Source organism: Lepidochelys olivacea, assembly GCF_965140295.1.
Source record: "Lepidochelys olivacea isolate rLepOli2 genome assembly, chromosome: 2".
Lineage (NCBI taxonomy): Eukaryota > Metazoa > Chordata > Testudines > Cheloniidae > Lepidochelys > Lepidochelys olivacea.
In genome coordinates this window covers 45801330-45826500 of record NC_140412.1, presented here as the reverse complement: position 1 = coordinate 45826500, position 25171 = coordinate 45801330, and the positions used below count along the sequence as shown (strand labels likewise).

The following is a 25171-nucleotide window of genomic DNA, read 5'->3' as shown; positions in this document are numbered from 1 at the left end:
ACCCATCAGACTTCCTACTTTTGCTGTTCCATTAGCCCATGTCTTACAGACAAACAATTGTTCCATCACTGTTTAAAATTTGTGAGGATTCCTACTCTCCAAAATCCTTGGCAGAGCATTACTTCAACAGGTACATGCAGCTAATAACTCTGAATTTTTTTTTGTCCTCATCAACAAATGCTGCTCCAGGATCTCCATCTTGGAGAGCTCTAACACTGAGGCTGAATGTTTGCTAACACATTGCGTTTGGCAAGCCATTTTGCCCTACACTCTTGCCATCACTAGCCACCTTTTAGAAATATTTTCTGTTATTATAGTATTTGCTTTGCTCTTCTACTTCCTGTTGAGACTCAGAAGGGAGCTGTCTCAAAAAAAAAAGTATCTTAAGATGTTAAAAGGCGATCTACTTTGAAATGTCTAAATATGGTGCCATACTGTTCAGAGTCACCTTTAACAAAGTTTCTGACGTTCTCCACTTTCCTACGAAAGGCAAGTAATACTGTAGTGTTAATCCTAGTTATGTTAAGAACCCAGATTTCCTGATGTTTCCTGGAGGGAGTAAGAATAGTGCACCTACTGGAGAGTACTAGGAACCCTAACTGCTTGCACTAAAAGTTAATCAATAAAGAGAAAAAAAGAATACACGTGGGTTACTGATTGCACAGTTGTGTTAAAAAAGGCCACAAGCCAGTCCAGCCAAGCAATAAAGGATGTGTACAAATACACTGACGTGTAATTTATTCAGCACCTATCATCATGGGGGATGCTTTTCAACAGTGCCAGCGTGACCAAGCAATACAAGTCCTATTGATTTTTAATGGGACCTAGGCACTTTTGAAAAGTCCACCCAAGTCCCATTGAAAGTCTATGTGATTTGTGCTCCTAACTCACATAGCCACGATAGGTAGGGATTTTAAAAGTGCCAAAATACACCATAGGGTGACCAGATGTCCCGATTTTATAGGGACAGTCCTATAAAATCTTTTTGGGTCTTTTTCTTATCTAGGCTCCTATTTCCCCACACCCACTGTCCTGATTTTTCACATTTTGCTGTCTGGTCACCCTAATACACCACCACATGCAAAGCTGTCTCCAAGCTGCAGAAGTCTGGAATTAAGTAACAGGTGATAGCTAAATACTCAGGGTTTACCCAAGCCATTGATGTTTTATTGTTTAGAAATCCAAGTTGTGACCACCACAAATAAAATATGTTAGCATGTAAATGTGTTTAGTGTGCAACAGGCATAGAAATCAGGCTGGTGTACATTACCTTTTATGGTTCAAACATGAGTGTCAGTTGTCAAGTTACATGACACAATCCTGACCAGTCAGCATAGACCAGGCCCCTTTGTGTTCACAAGCATGTCATAGAATATCAGGCTTGGAAGGGACCTCAGGAGGTCATTTAGTCCAACCCCCTGCTCAAAGCAGGACCAATCCCCAATTTTTGCCCCAGATCCCTAAATGGCCCCCTCAAGGATTGAACTCACAACCCTGGGTTTAGCAGGCCAATGCTCAAACCACTGAGCTATCTCTCTCCCCTTATATGTCATATAAGTGTAATATTCAGACACATCATAGAACTCGATAATGTAAACAAGCATTAACTCTACACAATCCTTCAAAGCAGTGTTGGACCAGTTACACATTTTGTTTTATCTAAGCAGCTGTCTGAACAAAGAAAGCATCTGTGTCAACTGGAGTGAACTATCATATCCATGTTTTTTCCCCTTCAGAGTGGTGAAGAACACCACAAGTGTTAGATTTTTCAGTGGCATTTTATATTGGAGCAGAGACAGATGTTTTAATTTTTTCAATAATCTGGCCAGTAAGTTTACTATGTCTCTTTGCTAAGCTGTTCACCCTTACTATTAAAACTGATTTGCACAACGGTATGTTACAGCCAAAGCAAGCACAGCAGTCATTAAGGAGTAGCTGCTCACATATGTTTTGGTTCTTAGCCAAATCAGCTACTGATGAACGGATCATCCTTTGCCTAGTTTCCTTTTCTGTAATTGTAAGGAAGTAGTAAAGAAATAATTTGTGGTTCTGAAATAGTCATGCTGACAGGTAGGCCTGCTTCTGTCTTTTTGCTTTTAAACATACTATCCCTAAGAGGCTGTGGTGTACTTCTAGCCCAGGATCTGTACAATTCCTTGGAATTCTCCCCATAAAAAAAAACAACAGATGAGTGCAAGCCAATCTCAAGGTTTATGGAGATCTTCCATTTTAAATACAATATAGGCACTGAAGTAATGGCATTACTCAATAAATAAGAACAATTCAAATTAAAGCAAAAAGTGCCATCTGACAGGGAATCCGGTCAGTGGAGAAATAAAAAGGAAATACTACAATGCTGTGTGTCTCACATTTCTCAAAATATTGTGGGCCACTTCTTAAAACTGAGATCTTCTCCTACATCGCACTCCCTCCTCAAACCCTAGTCAGCACTTTCCACAGTGTTTGGTTTCACATGACTAGATCATTCATACTGGACCAGCATTAATGAGAGTACATGACAATAAGCTCACTTTAATGAGATGGGTGGTCCTGACTGGTTACTTCCTCCACATTGTATCTTTGCTGTTTATTACTTCTTCCTCATTGTTGAGGAACTTAACTTTTACTACTGAATCTCCTCTCACTGCCTGCAACTCCCATTGCTTTACTCTCCTCACCTCATTGTTCAGCTTGATTCTATTCTCTTGCAAAACAGTAGTTTTTCTTGTTTGATTGGTCAAAAAAGCCTCTGGAAACCCTAACAAAGTCCTGGGATGATTATGACATGCAGTAAAGCCTCAGAGATACCTAACACCAGAGTTATGGACTGGCCAGTCAACAAATGTGAAACTGGAAGTAACCAATCAGGCAGCAGCAGAGAGAAAACAACAACAACAACAACAAAAACCCCCAAATACTGTACTGTGCCACGATCTTAAAGGTAGGCACATCTGGGCTGACTGTCCCCCTCCCCCCATCTTCACCCCCTCCTCCACGCGTGGGGCAGCCACTTACATTTAGGAGTGAAGATGCTGGGGCTGCCAGCCCAAGGCAGGTGGCAGAGCAGGAGCAGTGCTGGGGTCTGTTTTCCCCACATACCCTGGGCCGGAAGGGGGACAAGGTTGCACTCCGACCCAGGGAAAGAAGCTGTCTGCAAGGAAGCTGCCCACACTGAGGAGTTTCAGAGTAGCAGTTGTGTTAGTCTGTATTCGCAAAAAGAAAAGGAGTACTTGTGGCACCTTAGAGACTAACAAATTTATTTGAGCATAAGCTTTCGTGAGCTACAGCTCACTTCATCGGATGCATTCAGTGGAAAATACAGTGGGGAGATTTATATACATAGAGACCATGAAACAATGGGTGTTACCATACACACTGTAACGAGAGTGATCACTTAAGGTGAGATATTACCAGCAGGAGAGCGGGGGGGCAGAGGGAGGGGGCGCGGAACCTTTTGTAGTGATAATCAAGGTGGGCTATTTCCAGCAGTTGACAAGAGCGTCTGAGTAACACTGGGGAGTGGGGGTGGGGAATAAACATGGGGAAATAGTTTTACTTTGTGTAATGACCCATCCACTCCCAGTCTCTATTCAAGACTAAGTTAATTGTATCCAGTTTGCAAATTAATTCAAATTCAGCAGTCTCTCGTTGGAGCCTGTTTTTGAAGTTTTTTGTTGAAGAATTGCCACTTTTTGATCTGTAATCAAGTGACCAAAGAGATTGAAGTGTTCTCCAGCTGGTTTTTGAATGTTATAATTCTTGACGTCTGATTTGTGTCCATTTATTCTTTTACGTAGAGCCTGTCCAGTTTGGCCAATGTACATGGCAGAGGGGCATTGCTGGCACACGATGGCATATATCACATTGGTAGATGTGCAGCTGAACGAGCCTCTGATAGTGTGGCTGATGTGATTAGGCCCTATGATGGTGTCCCCTGAATAGATATGTGGACACAGTTGGCAACGGGCTTTGTTGCAAGGATAGGTTCCTGGGTTAGTGGTTCTGTTGTGTGGTGTGCGGTTGCTGGTGAATATTTGCTTCAGGTTGAGGAGCTGTCTGTAAGCAAGGACTGGCCTGTCTCCCAAGATCTGTGAGAGTGATGGGTTGTCCTTCAGGATAGGTTGTAGATCCTTGATGATGCGTTGGAGAGGTTTTAGTTGGGGGCTGAAGGTGATGGCTAGTGACGTTCTGTTATTTTCTTTGTTAGGCCTGTCCTGTAGTAGGTGACTTCTGGGTACTCTCCTGGCTCTGTCAGTCTGTTTCTCCACTTCAGCAGGTAGGTATTGTCGTTGTAAGAATGCTTGATAGAGATCTTGTAGGTGTTTGTCTCTGTCTGAGGGGTTGGAGCAAATGCGGTTGTATCGTAGAGCTTGGCTGTAGACAATGGATCATGTGGTGTGGTCCGGATAAGAGCTGAAGGCATGTAGGTAGGAATAGCGGTCAGTAGGTTTCTGGTATAGGGTGGTGTTTATGTGACCATCGTTTATTAGCACCATAGTGTTCAGGGTCTCTTGTGTGGACTGGTTCAGGCTGAGGTTGATGGTGGGATGGAAGTTGTTGAAATCATGGTGGAATTCCTCAAGGGCTTCTTTTCCATGTGTCCGGATGATGAAAATGTCATCAATGTAGCGCAAGTAGAGTAGGGACATTAGGGGACGAGAGCTAAGGAAGCGTTGTGCTAAGTCAGCCATAAAAATGTTGGCATACTGTGGGGCCATGCGGGTACCCATAGAAGTGCCGCTGATTTGAAGGTATACATTGTCCCCAACTATGAAATAGTTATGGGTGAGGACAAAGTCACACAATTCAGTCACCAGGTTTGCCATGACATTATCGGGGATACTGTTCCTGATGGCTTGTAGTCCATCTTTGTGTGGAATGTTGGTGTAGAGGGCTTCTACATCCATAGTGGCCAGGATGGTGTTTTCAGGAAGATCACCAATGGACTGTAGTTTCCTCAGGAAGTCAGTGGTGTCTCGAAGATAGCTGGGAGTGCTGGTAGCGTCAGCTGCTGGAACTGGAGCCTGAACTGCACTTTGTTCAGAGTTAATGAACATTTCAGAGTTACGGACAACCTCCATTCCTGAGGTGTCTGTAACTCTGAGGTTCTGCTGTATATAGAAAAAGCTATGCTGGGGTAGTTTGCTCCAAGACTTAATACAAATGTTAAAGGTTGTAAAATCAAACACTCAAAAGTTAGGAAATGCCAGTAAGAGACACGGGTCATGAGATCAAATAGCGTATGATCATGTAATGAAAGACTATCATATTGCATATGCTCTCGGGAACCACAGGTTGTATGAGCAACCTTAAATCTGGCATACCCTAACTTTTGGGATTTTTACTTAACAGTCTGAATGTTCTTAGCAAACTGAAAAAACAAATTCCATTGTGTGAAATCATATTGACTCCATTCCCCCCACAACTGGGTCATCAGCAGCATTGGAACCCAGGCAATTGTATCTACAGTGTTGACCTGGCATAGTTTAGTAGCAGGAGTAAGATGTTATCCTTTGTGTGGATCAGGCACCAGAGAGCGATGTGAACCAGACTTTGTTCAGTGACTTGCACAACTATGTGTTTGACAGCAGAGGAATGTAGGGAATCAGGAACTTTAGGCTGTATGCTCTATTCCTGGCTCAGGAAGAGAATGTGCCCAAGTGGTTACAGAGAGCACAGTCAGGTGTGTACATTTTACCATTAAGCATTCCTACCGCAGTAGCACCATGTGGCCTCAACCATTGTGCCAGACAATATATAAATGCATTGTAAGTAACAAGCCCTTTCTGAAGAAAAGGTGGCTGAGTAGATACAACGTGTGGCTGCCAGCTTAGAAATCTGAGGTCAAATCCTAACTCCACTCCAGTGGTGTACAGGGACCAAAGGAGTGCAGCTGCCATTGGGAGAATTTTTCCCAGTCACGGGTAGAGTACAGCTGATTAATGTGGCCCTACACTGATGTCACCCGCAGTCTTATAAATAGGGTCATGCCAGGGGCAGAATGGGGAGTGGTCAGAGATGTCTGCATTCCAGACTGGTGAAGCCGATGAACAGCTGAGTAAGGCTACTGTAAACTGGACTAATGTAGGCTGAGGGCTTCATCACCCCTTGAGCAGCCTAGAACCAGGAAGGTGCAAAGATGGGTTAAAGCCACTTTTGTCCACTCCATTCCTGGGCTGCTCCTTTTGAGTGGCACCTCTGGGCACAGAAAAGAAATTGGCCCCGAGTTTGATTCCCAGCTCTACCAGAAGTGACCTTTTATAACTCTCAGTTACCCCATCTATACAAAGCTGGGAAATTATAGCTGCCAGTGTCTTGAACTAGGGGCATTGAGGCCTTGCTCAATTAAAAATAGAGCCCCGCAAATCCGTGGATATCCGCATCCACGGATGCAGATATCCATGGACCATTTTTGTGGCTCACAGCTTGGATGCAGATACAAATTTTGTACCCAAGCAGGACTCTGCAGCACACACTCACCCAAATGGAGTGGCTGTCACCCAGCCCTCAGGCTCCAGCTCGTCTCTCTGAATCACACCGCAGCAGCAATATCCCGCTGGGTATTCTGGAAGTTATAGTCCCCAGTTTGCTCTGACAGAGGATGAAAACTACAGCTCCCAGAAGGGAGTGCGACCGTGTGCTCCTGCCCAGCGAGCAAAGTGCCAATTTAAAGAGGTGCGGTTGTAATTTAAACTAGCGGGTGGCAACAGCAGACACGGCGAGGAGAATAGTTGCATATATTAAAGCTGCTACACCTGCATAGGGGTATCGAAGTCCCCGACTGGGAGGGCGGCACTGCACATGAGGGCCCAGGATTTTAGCCTCCCTTCCTGGAGTGGGGAAGGAGGTATGGCGGAGATAGAGTGCGTGGGTGGTAGGGCAGGAGGTCTCTGGGGAGAAGTGGAGGGTGGTTGAGGGTTGGGGGCTTGGCACAGCCTTGCACCACTGGTGCATGGTGACCTGTGGAGCTGTTAGTAGAGACCTGCAAATCCACGGATATCTGCTTTATGTCCATGAATATCCATCCACATTCAAGGATTGCGAATATCCACGGATAATTTTTGTGGATTGTGGATCAGATGCAAATTTTGTATCCATGCAGGGCTCTAATTATAAGGGCTGTGAAGTACACAGAATTAACAGCAGTTCACCACCAGCTAGTGGAAAGAGCTGTGATTAGAATTTAGTCTCCTCATGGTGTTCACCTTGCCTTCCTGTATGTCTAAAGGGTGGGAGCAACAACAACCTGCTGTCTAGAGATCTGTCCCTAGGAGCATGCTCAGTGCAGTTGGCACACAAGGAATTGTGTCTGGCTGAAGCATGTACAGTACACATGTAATTTTAGAGATTTTAGCAACATGTCTCTAACAAGTTCTACTGAACATGTAAAGATATAATCTTCAGTAGATTTCTATCTGGTCCAAAACAGAATGGAGTCTCACAGAGAGATCAAAAGATTCCTCTCTGACCCCAGAGCAAATTTCAAGTTTTTTCTTTGAACCCTAAAGGACCTAAATCTTTTCCAAAAAGGAAAAAAAAGTTGTAAACATGTTTCAACATGGGCAAAACTACCTATTTTCCACTAACCTCATTCTTGGAAATGGCTGAACCATTTTTACATCACCTTAAAAAAAAACATTCCAACAAGAGTAAATTTGACCCCAAATGGCTATAGTTTGATAAATTACAAGCAACTGAAAACAGAGGCTTATAATGGACAGTGCTAGACTACGTAAACTATAAGATAGGTATGGTTCCCGTACACCATTGCAGTAGGGTTAGGATTTGGCCTCAGATCTCTAATCTGGCAGACACAAATTTCGTCCACTTAGTCACCCTGTCTCCAAAAAGGGACCGTTACTTAGAATGCATTGCCTGAGTAAAGACTGCAGGACCAGGCCACTAGTTTTGTTTTTCAAATAGATTTTTAAAATCTGGTCTGATCTTGCCAGTTGACTGGAGATGGGATGAATTTAGAGGCCTGCAAATAATGTTTATTCACAGGCTCCGGGGTAGAATGGATATACTTTTTATCCACATCCCTTTGGAACCAGGCTAAAGGAAAACTTTTAAAATTTATATTTCTAGGAAATTAACATCCCAGTAAACAATAGCTCTGGAAAAGAAACTATAATGTTAGATAGAGATGGCTGATCCTATGTTGCCACTGCCAGAAGTGCTACCATTCAGGAATGCAGGAGAATTTGCACAAAAATGCCCAGTGTGAATTCCTTTGGATGCACACTTCTTTGGAGGAGAATGGTCTGCGTATATTGGCAGACAACAGGTGTTACATTGATCACTAAACAGATCAACTTTACAATTTCCTCTTAGGCATTTACCTTTGGAATTTCAGCTTTCATAATAGGAATCATTTGTATTTACACATGAAAATGATAGCAGTTTAATGATCATAGCTGTCAGACAATATGTCAGACAAATACCCTTTATGCGAATATACGAGGGGGAAAATGCCCTTGAATATCTTAGCTACAAAATGCCAATAATTTGAATTTATGTCTCATTTAATTCTGCAATGGAATAGTTAGTACTTAAAGACTGACTACACTTCCCTTAGTCTCTCTTTTCCTGAGAAACTTTCAGATGCTGAAAATTAGTTCCTTTTGTCTTCTTGTTATTCATCTGTTACATATTATGGACAAACTCTGGGCATCCAATGCTCCCACAATGGTCTTTCATCTCCAGAGAAGTCTGGTATGAATTAAATTCTTATGCTCCCTCAAATTATGGCTATGTATTGCAGCATGCCACTTATTTATCAGCTTGCGATTTTTTCCAGTTCTTTCAGCATGGTGCAACTACCTAATCTGAATCTCTTCAACCTAAATCATTCTTCTAGATTACTAGCAAATGCAGTAATTAAAATGCTTTTGCAATAGTGTACATGAATAAACATTCATATATAATGCGATACAACACACCTAATAGTTTGCCAATTCCCTGTGATATAGAACTTGTATAAAAACATGCTTTTCTACATTTTTTTAACATCTCCCAATCAGACCAATAGTTTATGAGAGCAATGTTCTCTGGTTACCATACTTTATTTTGAAATGGCTGTTAAAATGGCTTTCACAAATTTAGCAACAGTTTATAAGGGCATTTTTAATCATGAGTTTCCTTTCCACATGATGTTAATGTTTCTTTCTTCTCTAAATGACATAGGATTTCATTGTATCCAAAACACTTCAGCACTGGCAATAAGTCTATTGTTCTTTCAATCCCGACTTCCTGCTATATATGCTGCCATATGTCCCATACCACAAGAATTCAAAGCTTCCACTATCATGTTCAAGTCTGAATTGAGGTTTACCATGCTCATTCCTATTTTACTCTGTCGCTCTTTCATTCTATTTTTTTCTTGCCAGATGCTGTTTGTCCCGCCCTTCAGCTCACACATAATCTCTGTAGCTGAAATAATAAATTCTAATCAAGGAAACATTCTTGTAACTCTGCATACACATCTTTTTCTTCCAGGAATCTAGTTCTGTGCTGATCATGTCTACACAAACTCCCTCCCTTTGCAAAAAAAACCCCCAAAAACAAACAAACAAAAAGCCTAAATAAATGTCACTTATTTTGGGGACATTAGAATTTCATTATTTATCATTGGTTTCAGAGTAGCAGCCCTGTTAGTCTGTATTCACAAAAAGAAAAGGAGTACTTGTGGCACCTTAGAGACTAACCAATTTATTTGAGCATGAGCTTTCGTGAGCTACAGCTCACTTCATCGGATGCATTCAGTGGATGTTGCTGTAGCTCACGAAAGCTTATACTCAAATAAATTTGTTACTCTCTAAGGTGCCACAAGTCCTCCTTGTCTTTTTACTATTTATCATTGTTCATTGAATGTTATTTCAACCACCAATTTTAAGTAGATTGTGTTATTTTAAAGTATTTTAATTTTACCCTTAAAGTAAATGGAAAATATACAGACTATATTCCCATCACTGCATTATTCTTATAGCCTCATTCTCCTGCCCCCAATCAGTTTAAAGCCATTTCAGACTTTTCTTCTGAAGCAATTGCTGGCCACGGTTGGCAGACAGGATACTGGGCTAGATGAACCTTGGTTCTGATCCAGTATGGTCATTCTTATGTTCTTAGACAAAGATAAACAAAAAATGAAAAAAAATTGAGTATTAATTCTTTATTGCAGGAAGCTGGGTGGGTTCAAACTCTGACAACGAGGCTCCGCTTTGGTATATTTTGGAGTAAACTTTGAGATGACTCCCCTCCTACCAGGGCCGGCTCTAGGTGTTTTGCCGCCCCAAGCTCCGAGAGCGCAAAAAAAAAAAAAAAAAAGGCTGGCTGGGATGCCACCCCTGGAATTGTGCCGCCCCAAGCACGGGCTTGCTTTGCTGGTGCCTACAGCCGGTGCTGCCTCCTACGGAACTCCTTACCTCACTTGAATCTTCCTGTTGATTGATAACAGCTAATGCATCCTCTGCAGCCTGTCGCTTGGCTTCTGCAACAGTGCGCTCCATTTTAGCTCTCTCTGTAGTGATCATGTCGTGGGCTTTCCGTTCTGCCTCTGACACTGCCTTTTGCAACTCTGTCATCGCCTGACGTTTTACTTCATTGACTGCTTCCTCTACAAACAAGGCAAGAAGTCTTCATCAGCACAATAGGTTTGGTACAGGACTGTTTGATTAGAGGGAACAATGCACGAAGGAAGCATATATCCTGCTAATAGCATGCCTCATCACTTCCTGAAGTAGGATAAGGATGAAACTGAGTCCCTATGACCTATTCCCTCCTTCTACTTCCCTGTCATCTGAGGAGTACATGAAGTGCTCAGATAATAAATGGTGGGCCATATAAAAGTCTAGCTGTTGCTGATCTCCAATTTATCCTTTTGTATCTTTCTGAATATTTTGCTTGAAAAATGTGTTCTGCAGAGGACTAGATTTATGAAAGAATTCTATGAAAGTAACTAATTGAGAAATGACACTGTGAACATTTTAAACTCTAGGCACTATGATAATACAATTAATTAATTAATAATAATAAGTAACATTCTGGTTTTAAGCTTCTGTAAACCAGGGCAGGACACTGGAATACACACCCTTAAAGGCATTGATGGGTTCTCTGGTATATAAAAACCCATTGTAGAGTATAATGAAAAGGTGCTCAGAGTTAATACACCCCTTAAAACAAAGTCATTGATAAACAGAGAATCTAACTTTAGTGCTTCTAAAGTCATTTCCTGAATATGTAGTTTTCTAATGCAAAAGCTAAGTTTCAATGTTTCCTGTTTTGTGTCTAAACGCATTGCTTTTTTGTTTTAGTTCTTACCAATTGATCTTTGTTTCAAACCAACATTCATATTTTGAAGAATTAGGCCCTGATTCAGCAAGTCACTTCAGCACATTTAAGTCAACCGGAAGTAGGCACATACTTAAACATGTGCATAACTGATTTGTTAAAATCAGAGCCTTAGTGTTGTCTTAGGCAGATATAAATCACTGCAATTAAATTATCCAGTATGAATTAGTGTAATACATTCTACTAGGCTACCCTGGAAAACATGAGTTGTCATGAATTGGTTATTCAGTTTTTGATGCAAGAAGAATGCAAAGATTTTACTAATATACAAGCTTTCAACTGACAACTAAAACAAGTAATTTCTTTTTTAAAAAATTAACTGCTCTAATTAACAAGGAAACCATCCTCCCCCTGAATTAGTTTATCTAATTTTCATCTTTATTCAAAGCAAAATGACAATGATTAATTGAAAATTTAATAAGCAGTAATTATTAACTTGGCAAACCTAGTACCAATTAACACTCTATTAAAACTAATTATGACATGTTTCACTCAAGTGTTTGCACTTAATTGTTTCACCCACTTAAAAAGCACCTTAATTAAATGTTCTGTCTAATTAAAAACATAGATTCCTAATAAAAATGTCTGACTGTAGATTAAAAATGTAAGAGTTACAAATGTGCTATGGTTACTTTGGGTTTTGTTCAGTATTTCACATATGTGTGTGTATATACAAGTGTGGGAAATCCACAACTTTCCCAACTTAGAGCTCTACATTTGCAGTTAGTAATCCCAACACTTGATGTCATTTGCTTTGTTATAGTAGCATCATTTAAAGAAGCAAATTTTTAAAATTATTGTATTACCATGAATAATCCTAATTTTAAAGTACTAATGCATAATCCAAATGACGCATATTGACTTTATTTGAACCTGTTCAAAATAATAACTATTTCTGTTACACTGGTGCCTATTGAACTAGGCTCTGTACATACACGTAAGAATAAACAGTCTCTGCTCCAAAGAGATATGTTTAAATTGAAGTTTTGGAGAGGAAAGAAATAAAATTAGAGATAAAACTTATGCCTTTATTTTTATGAGACTGAAAATATGCCTTTATATTACCATACCATAAATGTTGTTTGTGGGGAGGGCATAGGGAAAGGGGAAAATCATACCCTTCAACTATACAACCAGGGCTTAATTTACTTTGAATATTCAAGGTGAATTAAAATTCTATCTAAGTGGCAATACAGGACAATAATTTTTGCTTACGATCAAAGCTGCAGCTTGACTAATTGTATATGCAAATAAGGCAATTTATATTTAAATTATGCATTCCTATTCTAGTCCCACAGGCACACACAGATCAGCAAAGGGAATTGGTAGGACATTTGCAAGGTGCTTGAATATTTATTACCAACTGCAAACATTCTCTGATCCTTTGAAAAGAAATACACAGCAGCAAACATACAGATGCAGTTTTATTACCATTTTTATAAAATTGAGGCAACTTAAATACAGACCTTTTGCATTTTATGAACCACAGTTATTAAAAAAGCTGATTTTTTGTGAGAAAAATCTGTAGTCTTTATGGCATTTGCTATGAATGAAAATATTTTTAAATGTGTCTGAGGCACTTTCACTGCACTATTTAATCTCATCAAATCTTAATCTAAATTGAGACGTTTGCAGTGGTTAGAAATCCCGGTTTAAACTGTTTTTACAAGATTTAACAGAGATTTCCTAGTTCAATGCTTTATACACATTTATTCTGATAAACTGTTTTTATTTTGATTGCTGTACATAAGGTGGGAGGAAATAGGTTCAGTTACTATTGTTTATAATCTAATTCTGTATTGTAAAAACTTACTCAAAGGCTCAAATGGTGTCGTCAAAGTGTTTTAAAACATTCTAGAGACCACAAGTGGGGCAGAGTGAAAATGTCTCTGGGTTTGGATGAACTACAAATTTTGGGTTTTCAGTTATATTTGATTATATAAATAGAGAGCTGATATATCAGGTGTGATATCTGATTGTATTAATATAACCACAAACAAAGCCAAAAAGAGAGAAAAGCTTATTTAGTTTTTTCAATCACAAAGCAATAACAGTGTTTCAGTGCTGTACAAATACATGACTCTACCTCTAAAGAAAACTATTCTTCCAAATATTCCAAACTTATTAGCTGCACATTCTATTATTATAGATAACCCATAATAGTTGGAAGTGTTTTATTACTCTGAGGGAATTCTGCATGAAAAAATTAAAAAATATTAACACAATATTTTAAAATTCTGCAAATTTTATTTGTCAGTAAATAAATGTGGGTCCAGCACAGTAGTGGAGAGCACAGGCCACTGACTGCATTGAGGTGGGAGATGAAGCCCCCACCTTCCCTGGTAAAGGGACTCGGCAATGAAGCTGCACCTGACCCTGACACAGTGAAAGTCCTAGGCCTGCCCCATAAGCACTCTGGTGCCCTGCTTCTCTGCGCCAGGTGCACCAGGTGTGCATGGGTAGGCTCAGCCCAGCAGGATACAAATGTGGAGGGACTTAGTGTGAGAGGATCCAGGTATGGGGTGAGAGGTTTCTGTGTGGGGCAATCTGGGCATGGGAAACTCAGTGAGAGATCTGGATGCACAGGGGTTCATTGGGGAGTTCCAGGTGCAGGGGCAACGGGACTGTGCAGGAGATCCAAGTGAAGGTGGTTGGGGCTCAGCAGAGGGGGGGTCTGGTTGTGGGAGGGCTCAGTAGGGAGGGGGCAGATGCTGGGGGAGTGGGGCTTGATAGGTTGGGGGTCCAGGTGCAGCTGGTTGGAGACTGGTTGGGGGTCGTCAGAGGGGTCCAGGTGTAGGGTGGTAGGGCTTCTCAGGGTGAGGGTTCGAAGGGCCTGCTTAAAGGGGGAGCCCCAGCTGCTGCCAAGGGGATGCTGCATGCCAGGCTCCCGCTCCTCCTCCCAGCACCCCCCTCCCCCCCGATTCCCCTCTCCTTCTCCATTTCCCCTCTCCTCGCTCCCACATTTCCCTCCCCTACCCTATTCCACACATCCTTCCTTCCCCACTGCCTCTTTCCCCACCTCCCTTCCCTCATTCCCCCCTCCCTTACTCAGCCCCACCACGGACACTCACTGTTGCACAGAAAACAGGAAAGCTCCCAGCACACAGAAGCATTGACTGACTGGCACTAGGACCCAGGAGGCAGCATTCTGCTGCAGAGTCAGCAGAGCAGAGAGGAAGCCTCCTTCAGCTGGGCAGCTCTGCACTTGCAGAAATGAGGGGAAGGGGTATTGGCACATAACCCTGTGTGCCCCCCATACCTCACCTCTGTTTGGAGGGGGCAACCCCCCACCCCCAAAACCCCTGTGCCCATGGTCTTCCCCACCCCTTCCCCGGCAGGCTGTTTTCTGCAGGAAAGCACAGGAATTCTGCAGGGAGGCTGTTTTCTGTGGGCTCCTAGTCATGCAGAATCTCCCCAGGAGTAAGGCTTTGTGGACAGTGAGGCACTGCAGATCTGATGGTCACAGTTCAAAATAAAACCCCTGTTACCGGGACAATAGCCTAAGGGCAGTTATGGACACTATAAGAAGAGATTTTACTTTCCTAGACAGACGATATTTGTCTTCCCGCAGAAAAACAATAATAGTGGAATAAGCTACCACTTCCCTTCCAGAGAGGGAAAGGGTGATTAGTTTCAAATATCAGAAAGCATGAAAAATGTGGCTAAGGACGCACATAAGTCTAAGAAATATATGTATAAGACCTCTTAATTTCCTCACAACTGCTAATCATTTGGGTGCCTGTTTAGTGTTTATTTATGAGTTCAGTTACAACATTCACTCACGCTGAGCTTCAGTGGTTTCAGCATTGGCCTGCTAAACCCAGGGTTGAGAGTTCAATCCTTGAGGGGGCCATTTACGGATCTGGGGCAAAGATTGGGGATTGGCCCTGCTTTGAGCAGGGGGTTGGACTAGATGACCTCCTGAGGTCCCTTCCAACCTGATATTCTATGATTCTACGTGAGCAGCCCCAGAAAGAGAGGCATTTAATAGGACTGCTTGCATGAGTACTCTCTACTTGACACAAACAGAGTCTTTTGGGCCTGACCTTACATACTGAAATCAATGGCATTCTTTCAATGGACTTTTATGGGGGCTGAATTGGGTTGTTATGGCTCAAGCCTACAAGATGCTGAGCATGCTAATCTTGCTCCAACAATCATGTAAGCATGTGCTTAACTTTAAGCATGTAGCTCAGGGGTGGCCAACCTGTGGCTCCGGAGCCACATGGCGGCTCTTCAGAAGTTAACATGCGGCTCCTTGTCTAGGCACCGACTCTGGGACTGGAGCTACAGGCGCCAACTTTCCAATGTGCCGGGGGGCGCTCACTGCTCAACCCCTGGCTCTGCCACTGGCCCTGCCCCCACTCCACCCCTTCCTGCCCCCTCCCCTGAGCCTGCTGTGCCCTCGCTCCTCCCTCATCCCTCCCAGAGCCTCCTGCACGCCACGAAACAGCTGATCAGGAGGCACTGATCGGTGGGGCTGCCGGTGGGCAGGAGGCACTGGGAGCGGAGTGGGGGAGCTGATGGGGGGCTGCTGACGTATTACTGTGACTCGTTGGCAATGTACATTCGTAAATTCTCGCTCCTTCTCAGGCTCAGGTTGGCCACCCCTGAAATAGCTAGTCCTAGTGAAGTCCACAAGCTAAGCACATGTTCACATACATGATTTGCTGGAATAAAGCCCTGGACTTTAAACTTGTAGAAGTTGCTCACTAATTTCTGATGCCCAACTGGAGACAGCTATGCCTGATGTTCAAAGTGCTTAATCCCTAAATCTTTTGACTTCAGCTGGAGTTGTGTGTGCTCAATACCTCTTTATTGAGGCCTTCAGTGTCTCAAGTTGGTCACTCAGAAATGGATGCACCCAACATTAGTAGGCACTTTTGAAAATGTAAGCCTAAAATTTACTTTTGAAAAAGGCTGCAGGTTTTGTGACCTTACTAGATAAGGATAGCAGACACATATGTGACTAGCAGAAAGGCAGCACAATGACCTCACCACACATTAAGCGATGGGGCCCTTTTATCTGGCTTGTCGGAGCAGCTGTGTTGGCCCCTCAAGGACTAGAGAGCCAAAGAGTTACCAGCTACATGGGGGCAGATTCATATCAAGTCAGCTGGGAAGGAATTTGTCCCTCATCGTCAGATTGGTCAAGGCAAGGTGGGGTTTTTCGCCATCCCCAAAGTGGGCTGGGGGCTTAGTGGGGGCAAAATAACCACAAAATGGACGTTAAACTATGGTGTCACAACTCATTCTGTAAGCTTGGGGCAGATGTCCAGTGCAGGAATTCCGTAGGAAATTGATACAATGATCAGATAAAATGGACTGGGAAAGGATTTAAAGGAGGTATTTTTTAAAGGAGCAGAAATAGGAGAAGTTGGAGACTCCTATGACTGGCAGGGAATCAGTCATCTCTCCTTTATAGCCCTCTTAACCCTCATTTGACGAGGTGGTTGTGGCAAGATCACAACAGCAGCTTGTCTGGGAAGCAGGACGGGCAAGGGAAAGGATTGCCAGCAACCCCCCAGATATATGTAAATGATTATGGAACTACCAGCACTGTACAATTTTACCTGCTGGGTACTCTCAGACATTTAGGAATAAAATTGAAGACTAATTAAACCACGTCCAGGGTCTCCGGTCCTTCTTCTTGCAGAGCTAGACAGTGGTTATAGACATCTTATTTATGATTCTCTCAATCAAAAATTATGTTCAGTTAACATTAAGGATCCAATTTAAATCCATGTAAGAATGAAAACAGAGTTGGGACTAGAACCAGGTCTGAATCAAAATCCCAGATCCAAAACAACCCAACAGGACAAATGTTCATAATGTGTAAACTGACACAGCTCCTTTCACACCAGTTGATGATCTGGACCCAGAGCTTGAGAATGTTTGAAATTTGATTACAAAGACAAATTTTGCAGCTCTAGGCCATCTCTAGTAAAGAGTGAAACACCATTCTTCTTTTACTTTCCTGTGTCTAGGAATTGCAAATAATTTGATATGTCAAGTTTACAGAATTTGCCAAGCAGCAAAACCTAGGATCCTATGAAGAATAAAGTTTCAATTTCAGAAATTCCTCCATATAAGATTGCTGTAAATGATGGGGTTTATTTTTAAATTAAGATACTACCATAAATAAAGGAAAAATGAAACAAACATGCCACTGACATACCACAGCATCACATTTCAGGGCTAAGTTTCCTTTGGACATCGGACAAAATTGTAGATTGAATGAGTTGTGTTAGTTATAGCATAAACTGTGACAGCTAAATAAAATATGCCTTGAATATATATCAACAAATGTGTATTCCAAAAGATGAATCCATAGTACATTAAATGACATGACTATTGCATCAATATGCCTTCATAATATTGTGTATTTTTGTTCTGTAATGAACAAATAAAAACTCTAATAAAAAGAAGTTAGAGGACAAAGTAGAAAATCCTGAAACTCTTGAATCTGCCATTTAATCATTAAAATTATGGGTCGCCTTATCAAAGGCAGTAGCAATGGGACATAAATGTGCCCCTTCACCCTAGCATTTGCACAATCAAGCAGACATTTGCACATGCAAAAATCAGGCCTGAGTGCACACAAACTGGTAGCTGAGCTCACGCCCTGAGGATGAAAGCCTAGCTTCTTTGAAGTCAATGGCAACATTTCTGTTGACTTCAATGAAGCCAAGATTTCATCCCACGACAGCAATATCATCCCTTCCAGTGAACCCATGCTCATGCCAAGCTTCATGGAATTCAAGGAGTTCTGTACAATTCTGCCAATGCAGAACAGATCACAACATCAGGGACTTAGTGTGTGCATATGCTGGTACAAATATGAGCGCAGTTGTGCAGATGCAACATTGTATCCATCTTTGAAATTACTCTGTTTAATAGCGGACATCTCACTGTTGATTAATAGCCATGAAATATTACACATTTTTTCACATTACAGTCCCAACTCTGTATTTTTCCATTTTTTAAAAAAAGTACATATTTATGTTTTCTTTTCCCTTGGAGGTTAATGGTGTGGAAATCTTCAAACTTAAAAAATTGTCAAATTTTATTTTTTTTAAATTGCTCACAGACGGAAACTTTTGTATATCAAGTTTCAGCCTGAAGCCATTATAACCCCTGAAAATTGGGTTATTTAATGGAAATATTGACAGCCCCTAAACTGTAGTGGCAGATGTTTTTATAATAAAGATTATTTCATGTTCTGATCAGTTCCAGTTTACGATTATTAAATAAAATTTCTTTTTGTTACTAGTAAGCCCTTTCTTTTCATTCCTCACATCAGTGCATTAACAACTGCACACAGCTGCCAGAACACTAAGCTCATGTTTTTAAACAATTCTTACCAGCTTTCTTCCAGATCTCCTCTGGCACATATCCAGAAGCAGGCCTATGAAGGAATTCCCGATGTGATTCTACAAGAAGGAGCAGGATAGGGTGGGGAAAAATAAAGAGTACTGTAAGCAATGCTTAATCGTTAAACAAGGCTTAGAGAAATGCCCTTTCCCTTGGCTTATTAGTCAGACAAAAACATGTGAGTATTATCTTTATATAAAATAAAGAGAACACTATGGCCATAGCCCATAAATGTCACCTAGACCAGTTAAATGTTTGAGACTCTACTGTTTCCTCTCAAGCAAACCTGTTACTATTTCACTTTATTTTAGTTTTACAGTGTTTAAAGCCAGATATGTATGACAGTTTCCAGCCTCTTAAGGCTGGTTTTGCAAACCCTACTGAGGGATAGACATTTTTCTTCCTTTGTAATCATACTTATGAAAAGAATAATGCAATAGTTTGCATTTGGCACTTCCATGAAAAAGAGAATGGTTACTGCTGAGAGGAAGAAAAATCCAAGATGTGATACTGATGATCAAATAAGCCTTTCACAGATAAAGAAAGGTGCATTTCTGTATGTCCAAACCTACACTTCTCTAAATCTCAACAAACACTATAGGATCTATCTGCAACATTTTCAAAAATAGGAGCTGAAAATCAGGCTTCTAAATCCATACCCCTAAAAAAGTGGCCTGATTTTCATTTCTCCCATTGAAAGTCTGGTCACATTTTATAGGCTCTTGTCTTTAACAGTTTGGCCTCTGGGCTTGATTCTAGGCCCACTGAAATCAACAGGAGCTTTTTCCATATACTTCAAAGGGCTTTGGATAAGGCCCTACATAAACTTGGATGCAACAATTCGCTCTGGCCTAAAATTTAACATACAAAGCAAAGGAAAATGCTCTCGTTTTAAACAAACTTTCAAAACAACCCCAAAACCTTCCTCTAAGCTATTTTTCAAAGTAATAAAGGAGTGTTTAAAAATAAGAAGAAAAGAAAAAGAACTTTAAGATGCTTTCTGTTGCCTGCATGACCGAAAAGGAAATAATACTTGGATTTAAAGTAATTCAGTTTAGCAAACAACTAGTCTATAACAAAGTATAAGCATTTTTAAATGGTACTGGTAAGAGTAAAAAAAAAAAAAAATCTGATATTTGATTTTGAAAACCAGTAAGTGCACATGAATAGTTCTTCTGACACAGTTTTCTCCTACACATGCCAATACGGTTTAAAGTTATTAGTAGACAATACTGTATATGGTTTAAAAGCAGTCTTTTGCAGACAGGCATTTATCAACTAGCATGTTGAGCCAGTAGTGTCTAAAGGGGTTGTTTTGTTTTTAACTTGCACACAAGTACATATAGTACTATATACGTAACGGTTGTCTATGAGACCTTTTTTTAAAAAACTTCATTAAGAAAACAGACTTTATTTAACATTGCTGGTGTTACTACTGCATTGTTCAACTCATGCCACATTCTTATCAGTTATCAGTCTGACTTTTAAGCATCCAGGTGAAGGTATTGCAGATTGCTTACCATCCCATAAGTGATGTACAACAGGGAAAGAGAACATATCTATAGACTATGGCTGGTTTCATAGTTTCATGTCCAGCAGATAGTAGAGAGTTCTCTTTACAGTTCTGTTCATCACTAAGGAAGGTGTGTGAATAAAATTTCACCAATTACAGCTGGATGGAACATTTTGAGATTTTGATAAAAAAGCTGAAGTTTTAGTGAAATTTTTTGCAAAAATTACAATCCATCTTTTCAAGCAGCTCCAATCACCATGCTACTGTAATTAAAAAATCTCAGAACTGATTCTAAGAATGCATATACATTTACTATACTCAGGGGAGTGAGACTCCACCAAGTTACTCATTTGCAGGATCAGCCTATTGATTATCATACACGTCAATGTTCTGTGACGATCTCCATCTTGTGCGCGTACAGTGACCAAGAACTTTCTTATTGCTTACACCCTGCCTTCTCCACGGAAAATAAGTTCACTGGAAGTATTCCATTTGATTCAGGGGAGGAGGAGTAGGTGGCAGGGAGATCTCAGACTCACTAAATTTGAACATACTAAATTACTGGTACAAAGTCAGCATGTTTCTGGCTGATGGTACAAACAGAAGTGAACAATAGTTGTGGGATATTATCAGATATAGCAAAGGTATCTTGGGGAGCAAATGAAGAACCAATGGATCCTAAAACCACAAAACAAGTCTTCTCTTCTGTCCACTTTCCCCTCATTTGTTTGTCACACTCACTTGTGTTTTGTATGAAATTGGTTTGTCAGTTATTTGGGTCGGGTACCATGTATTCACAGAGAACCCAGTCCACTGAGGGTACAAGTCTGAATAGGCCCTTTGAGCACTACTGCACCATTGATACTACTAATAATGCAAATGAAAGAGGAAAGTGGTATTAGGCTTTTAGGTACACAAGACTTTCAGTGACATCAGTGACCAGGTTGCCAGCTAATTGTTAAAATTTCCAAATACAAAGATCAATCAAGCTCACATGCAAACTGCAAGTCACTTATAAAAAGAGATTTGTTATAAGGAAGAATTAAACCAAGATCTTGTGAGAGAGACTGCGACAGCTCGGAGCAGGACACAAGGAAAAAAAAAGGGGCACTTATGATTCTAATAAGAAACACATTTCCAAATAAGAAAAAAATAATGAATGTAGATATGGTGAAGTCAGCCCTGATAGTTCCATGGAAAGCAAGACACACGTCTACATGGAACTAAAGAACAGGAAGTAACTGAAGGACAGTAAAAAAGGGGGACATAAGATGAAGCCTCAAAAGAGTTGCTCATTAAAGACAAAACAAAATAAAAAATGTAGGGGACTTGAAAATCTGGCAAGAAACACAAAAAACTACTCACAAAAACCCAACAGCCCAGTCCTAAAATATTAGATATAAATCAAATTGAAAAAGTCATAAAGAAAAATAATGCATCATTGACAGAACTGCAGAAATCATACAAAAAGCTCCCTAACAAGCAAAGAGAGTGAAATTATCAGACAAATTTAAAGTGGGAAAGGATTTAAATGCCAGAAACAATACAGAGTTTGTTAGTTCGTACAAGATAATAATATAATTATGATGAATGGTGAGAGCAGGATGAGTTCACAATAGTGAACTTACTTAGACAACAATGAAGTAAACTAATGTTTGAGTATTTCTTGCTACCAGTGCAGTTCTAAGTGGACATTTGTACTCCTTAAAAAATGAAACCATTGTAACCAGTACTTGTGTGTGAACAGATGAAAATGAGGTAAGATAAAGGACATTATGAAAGCTAAGGAGGTCTTACAGTACTGTCCTTCAATATGAAATTTATCTCTTTGAGGAGAAAAAAGACACTGGACTCCATGAAGTCAAAGGAAAAGTTGGATTTCCTCACATGAACACCGATGGGGTAAAGATACAAAAACAAGAATGAGTTTTTCCTGGCACTCTACTGGATGGTAGGGATGGCTACAACTTACATTTCTTTGTAAAATATCTGAAGAAAAGGAAGATTGCTTATGTTGCAACTTGGATGTTTTCTTTCATAAGAAGGGAAATAACCTCAAGAACTCAGCCTATTGTCATTGTAATGTAAGGTTTTCTTGTAACCACTGGTGTATTCACTTCTGGAGTTTAATCAACCATGACATCAGAAACAGTTCATAAATCACTGACAGCCAGCCAACCAGGTTCTGAAGTTCAGCAAGTACCACAAGCATTTTGTCAGCCATTAGAGGCTTTTGACTTTACAGAAACAAAAGCAGTGTTGAAAAAGTAATACATTGAGGTATTTTTTAAACAGCTGAAACAAATACAGAAGCTCAATAAGAAAAGTGACACTGAAACTAAAAGTTGGAAAAATAAAAGATATATGCATGGTATCACATGGTGATAAGGAAATTAAAAAAAAAAGGGTAGGAAGACTAAACTAAGGCAAAAGGTATCTTGCAGATGATGAAAAAGGACAATCCATTTGAGAAAGAAGAAATGGAAAATGGATTGAATTTACAACAGCATGGACACACTTATCATTGTGTAATAAATACTGCAAGAGCTGCAATCAAAATAATGAAGGGATGAACACATCGCCGTTGAAGGACCTATCTAATCTCATTTGGCTCAGAACAGCAATGGATGGCAGCACCAAATTTGGCCTTCCTTCTGCAGTGGATAGAATGAGCCTGTGGTCACAATGAAAGCTATGACACACAAACCATCAAAAGGATAAACATTTTACATCATCAAGTTATTGACTATGTCTGAACTACGGAATATATTTACGTATATATTTTGCTTCATTCTACCCTAAGAATAAACGTACAGAGCTAGCAGCACATTGTTTCTATTGAGGCTTGCTGGCAAAGTCCAACAACCCCACTTCCTAAGAATACCGTGATTGACACCAGTCTCTAGTAGCTATAACCCTGGTTGCAATGTAGGTGAGGAAACAGACTCGCTAATGGGTCCATTCTTCCTAATCCATGCTGGCAAACTGTAGTGAACATCATGAGTAATGCTGAAAAGGGCTTCAAGCTTCAGTGGTTACATACGATTGATATGGATGTAGAGATATGCCATAAAGACTAGACACTGGAATTCAGCCTCAGCTGCATGGGTTCCAATTCAAAACTGTCGTTCCAGTGTAACGTTAATGGAGTTACACTGATGTAAAACTGGAGAAATGCAGTGGTGAATCAGACTTCAATTTTCCAGGCTTATTGGCTTGCACCATCTTCAACTTTACTTAAACATAGTTTTGAACTAGCTTCATTCTTTAAAATGTTTATCATAACAATCCTTAGAGTATAAAGTTGTGGTCCTGGGGCACAGAATTAGTAACAATCTAGTTCAAAAACACAAGTACTAAATTACTAACTGAGCCAAAAAAGCGTATTTCCTACAGCATGCAGTAGCAGGGTCTATTTCTTCTTTTCTATCAATTATTATTTTGGCAAGCACCAGAATGGAACAGTATAACGCATGGATAAAGATTATCCCTGCCTCAGAAGTTAGAATAGGAGATCCAAATTACAAATTAAACAATTTAGCAGCTCCAGTTCTCTGCAACAGCATACCACTTATTATGCTACAATCCAGCCCAAGCCTCCATTCCAGCTAGTGAATTAAAAGCATTAATAGCTGCAGTGATTGCCATTAAATCTTTACAATTTTGCCATTTCAAGCAACAAATGTACTCTAGCGTTCACAGTATTCCTCCTAATTCTCACTGGGAATACTGTGCCATCATGGTAAACGTTAATTATTTGCAAATGGCAGTGGAAAGATTTCAGTGGTGACCACTATACAGGCATGGCAGTGGGTATGTCACTGCTAATGCAGAATAGGCTGAAGGAGCCAGTTTAGATAAAGTACAAACTAGTTTTGAATTTTAAATTTTTGTTTAATATACAGCTAATGTATGTGTTCTTAACAACTTCACATGCCCTGCACGTTCTGGTTTCAGCATGACCTAGCCCAAAACACGGAGACTCTTGTGAGATTTCAAACTCCATCTTGTAATATTTCCTTACAGATTTCCATCCCAAAGAAGTTTATACAAATTCAGGTAAACTTCACCATTGAACCGTCTGAAGTTGCCTACATAGAAACATCTTCACTCGATAAGGTTACAGGTCTTATTTATAATTCACAAAGCCTTTATCATTAACTTATACCATTGTGTGTCTATTACAGAATACTTATTTATTGTTAGGAAGAAGAAGATCACAAACTTTTTGGAGTATATAATATTTAAATCCCTCAACAGAAGTGCATGAGTACATATGAACAATTATTCACTTGATAGACCGCTACCAGTCCATCAAGTGAATAGTATACATAAGGTCTGTTTGAGTCATTGTTAGATTTTTATTAATGTGTACTATTTAGCGCTAAAGGAAATGTACTTGTCTTATCTTAGTTGCACATATTTATGTACTTTTACTTGTACAGAACAGTTAATTTTTAACCTATTACAAGAGTTTCTAGCAGTTTAAAACCATTAACAATAACGTAGCTGTAAATATGAAATGCAAGATTTTCAAATGTCTGATTTTCTAATTTTTTAAAATAAAAAATGGACTGTCAAACTGAACAAAAAAAAAAAAACATATAGAAGCCAGAGATTAAAAGGAGCACACAAAAAAAACACCGTTGTTTTAAGTTGTAGAGAGATTTTCAGGCTTCAAAGTGATCAGATTTTTCTTTAGCTGCTCCTGGACCAACACCATAGAAGCTAAATTTCAGCTCAGAGTCAATTTTTCATGACAGAACTATAAACCTAAAAAGTAGTTGTTCACAATGGTTACAGGGAAAACTGTTTTACTGTGGTGGTGCCATTTTAATCTTAAAGGAAAAGGTACAAAGACACAAACAGTGACACTTTTTTTTTTTTTTTCACATGACACTTTTTCCTTGCTACTGGAGATAACAAGCTGGTAAT

At 40.3% G+C, this 25171-nt stretch overlaps 1 protein-coding gene across 5 annotated transcripts in view; it reads right to left on the bottom strand.

Moving 5' to 3' along the window:
* RUNX1T1 (RUNX1 partner transcriptional co-repressor 1) overlaps positions 1-25171 on the bottom strand; it is a 154653-nt gene that overhangs the window by 6857 nt on the left and 122625 nt on the right. For all 5 annotated transcript variants that reach the window (XM_084620754.1, XM_084620755.1, XM_084620757.1 and 2 more), the window contains 2 exons: positions 18714-18782; positions 10425-10615 (listed from right to left, as the gene is read on the bottom strand). In XM_084620754.1, coding sequence (XP_084476880.1) covers positions 10425-10615; positions 18714-18782 — 260 coding nt within the window. The remainder of the gene's footprint in view (positions 1-10424; positions 10616-18713; positions 18783-25171) is intronic.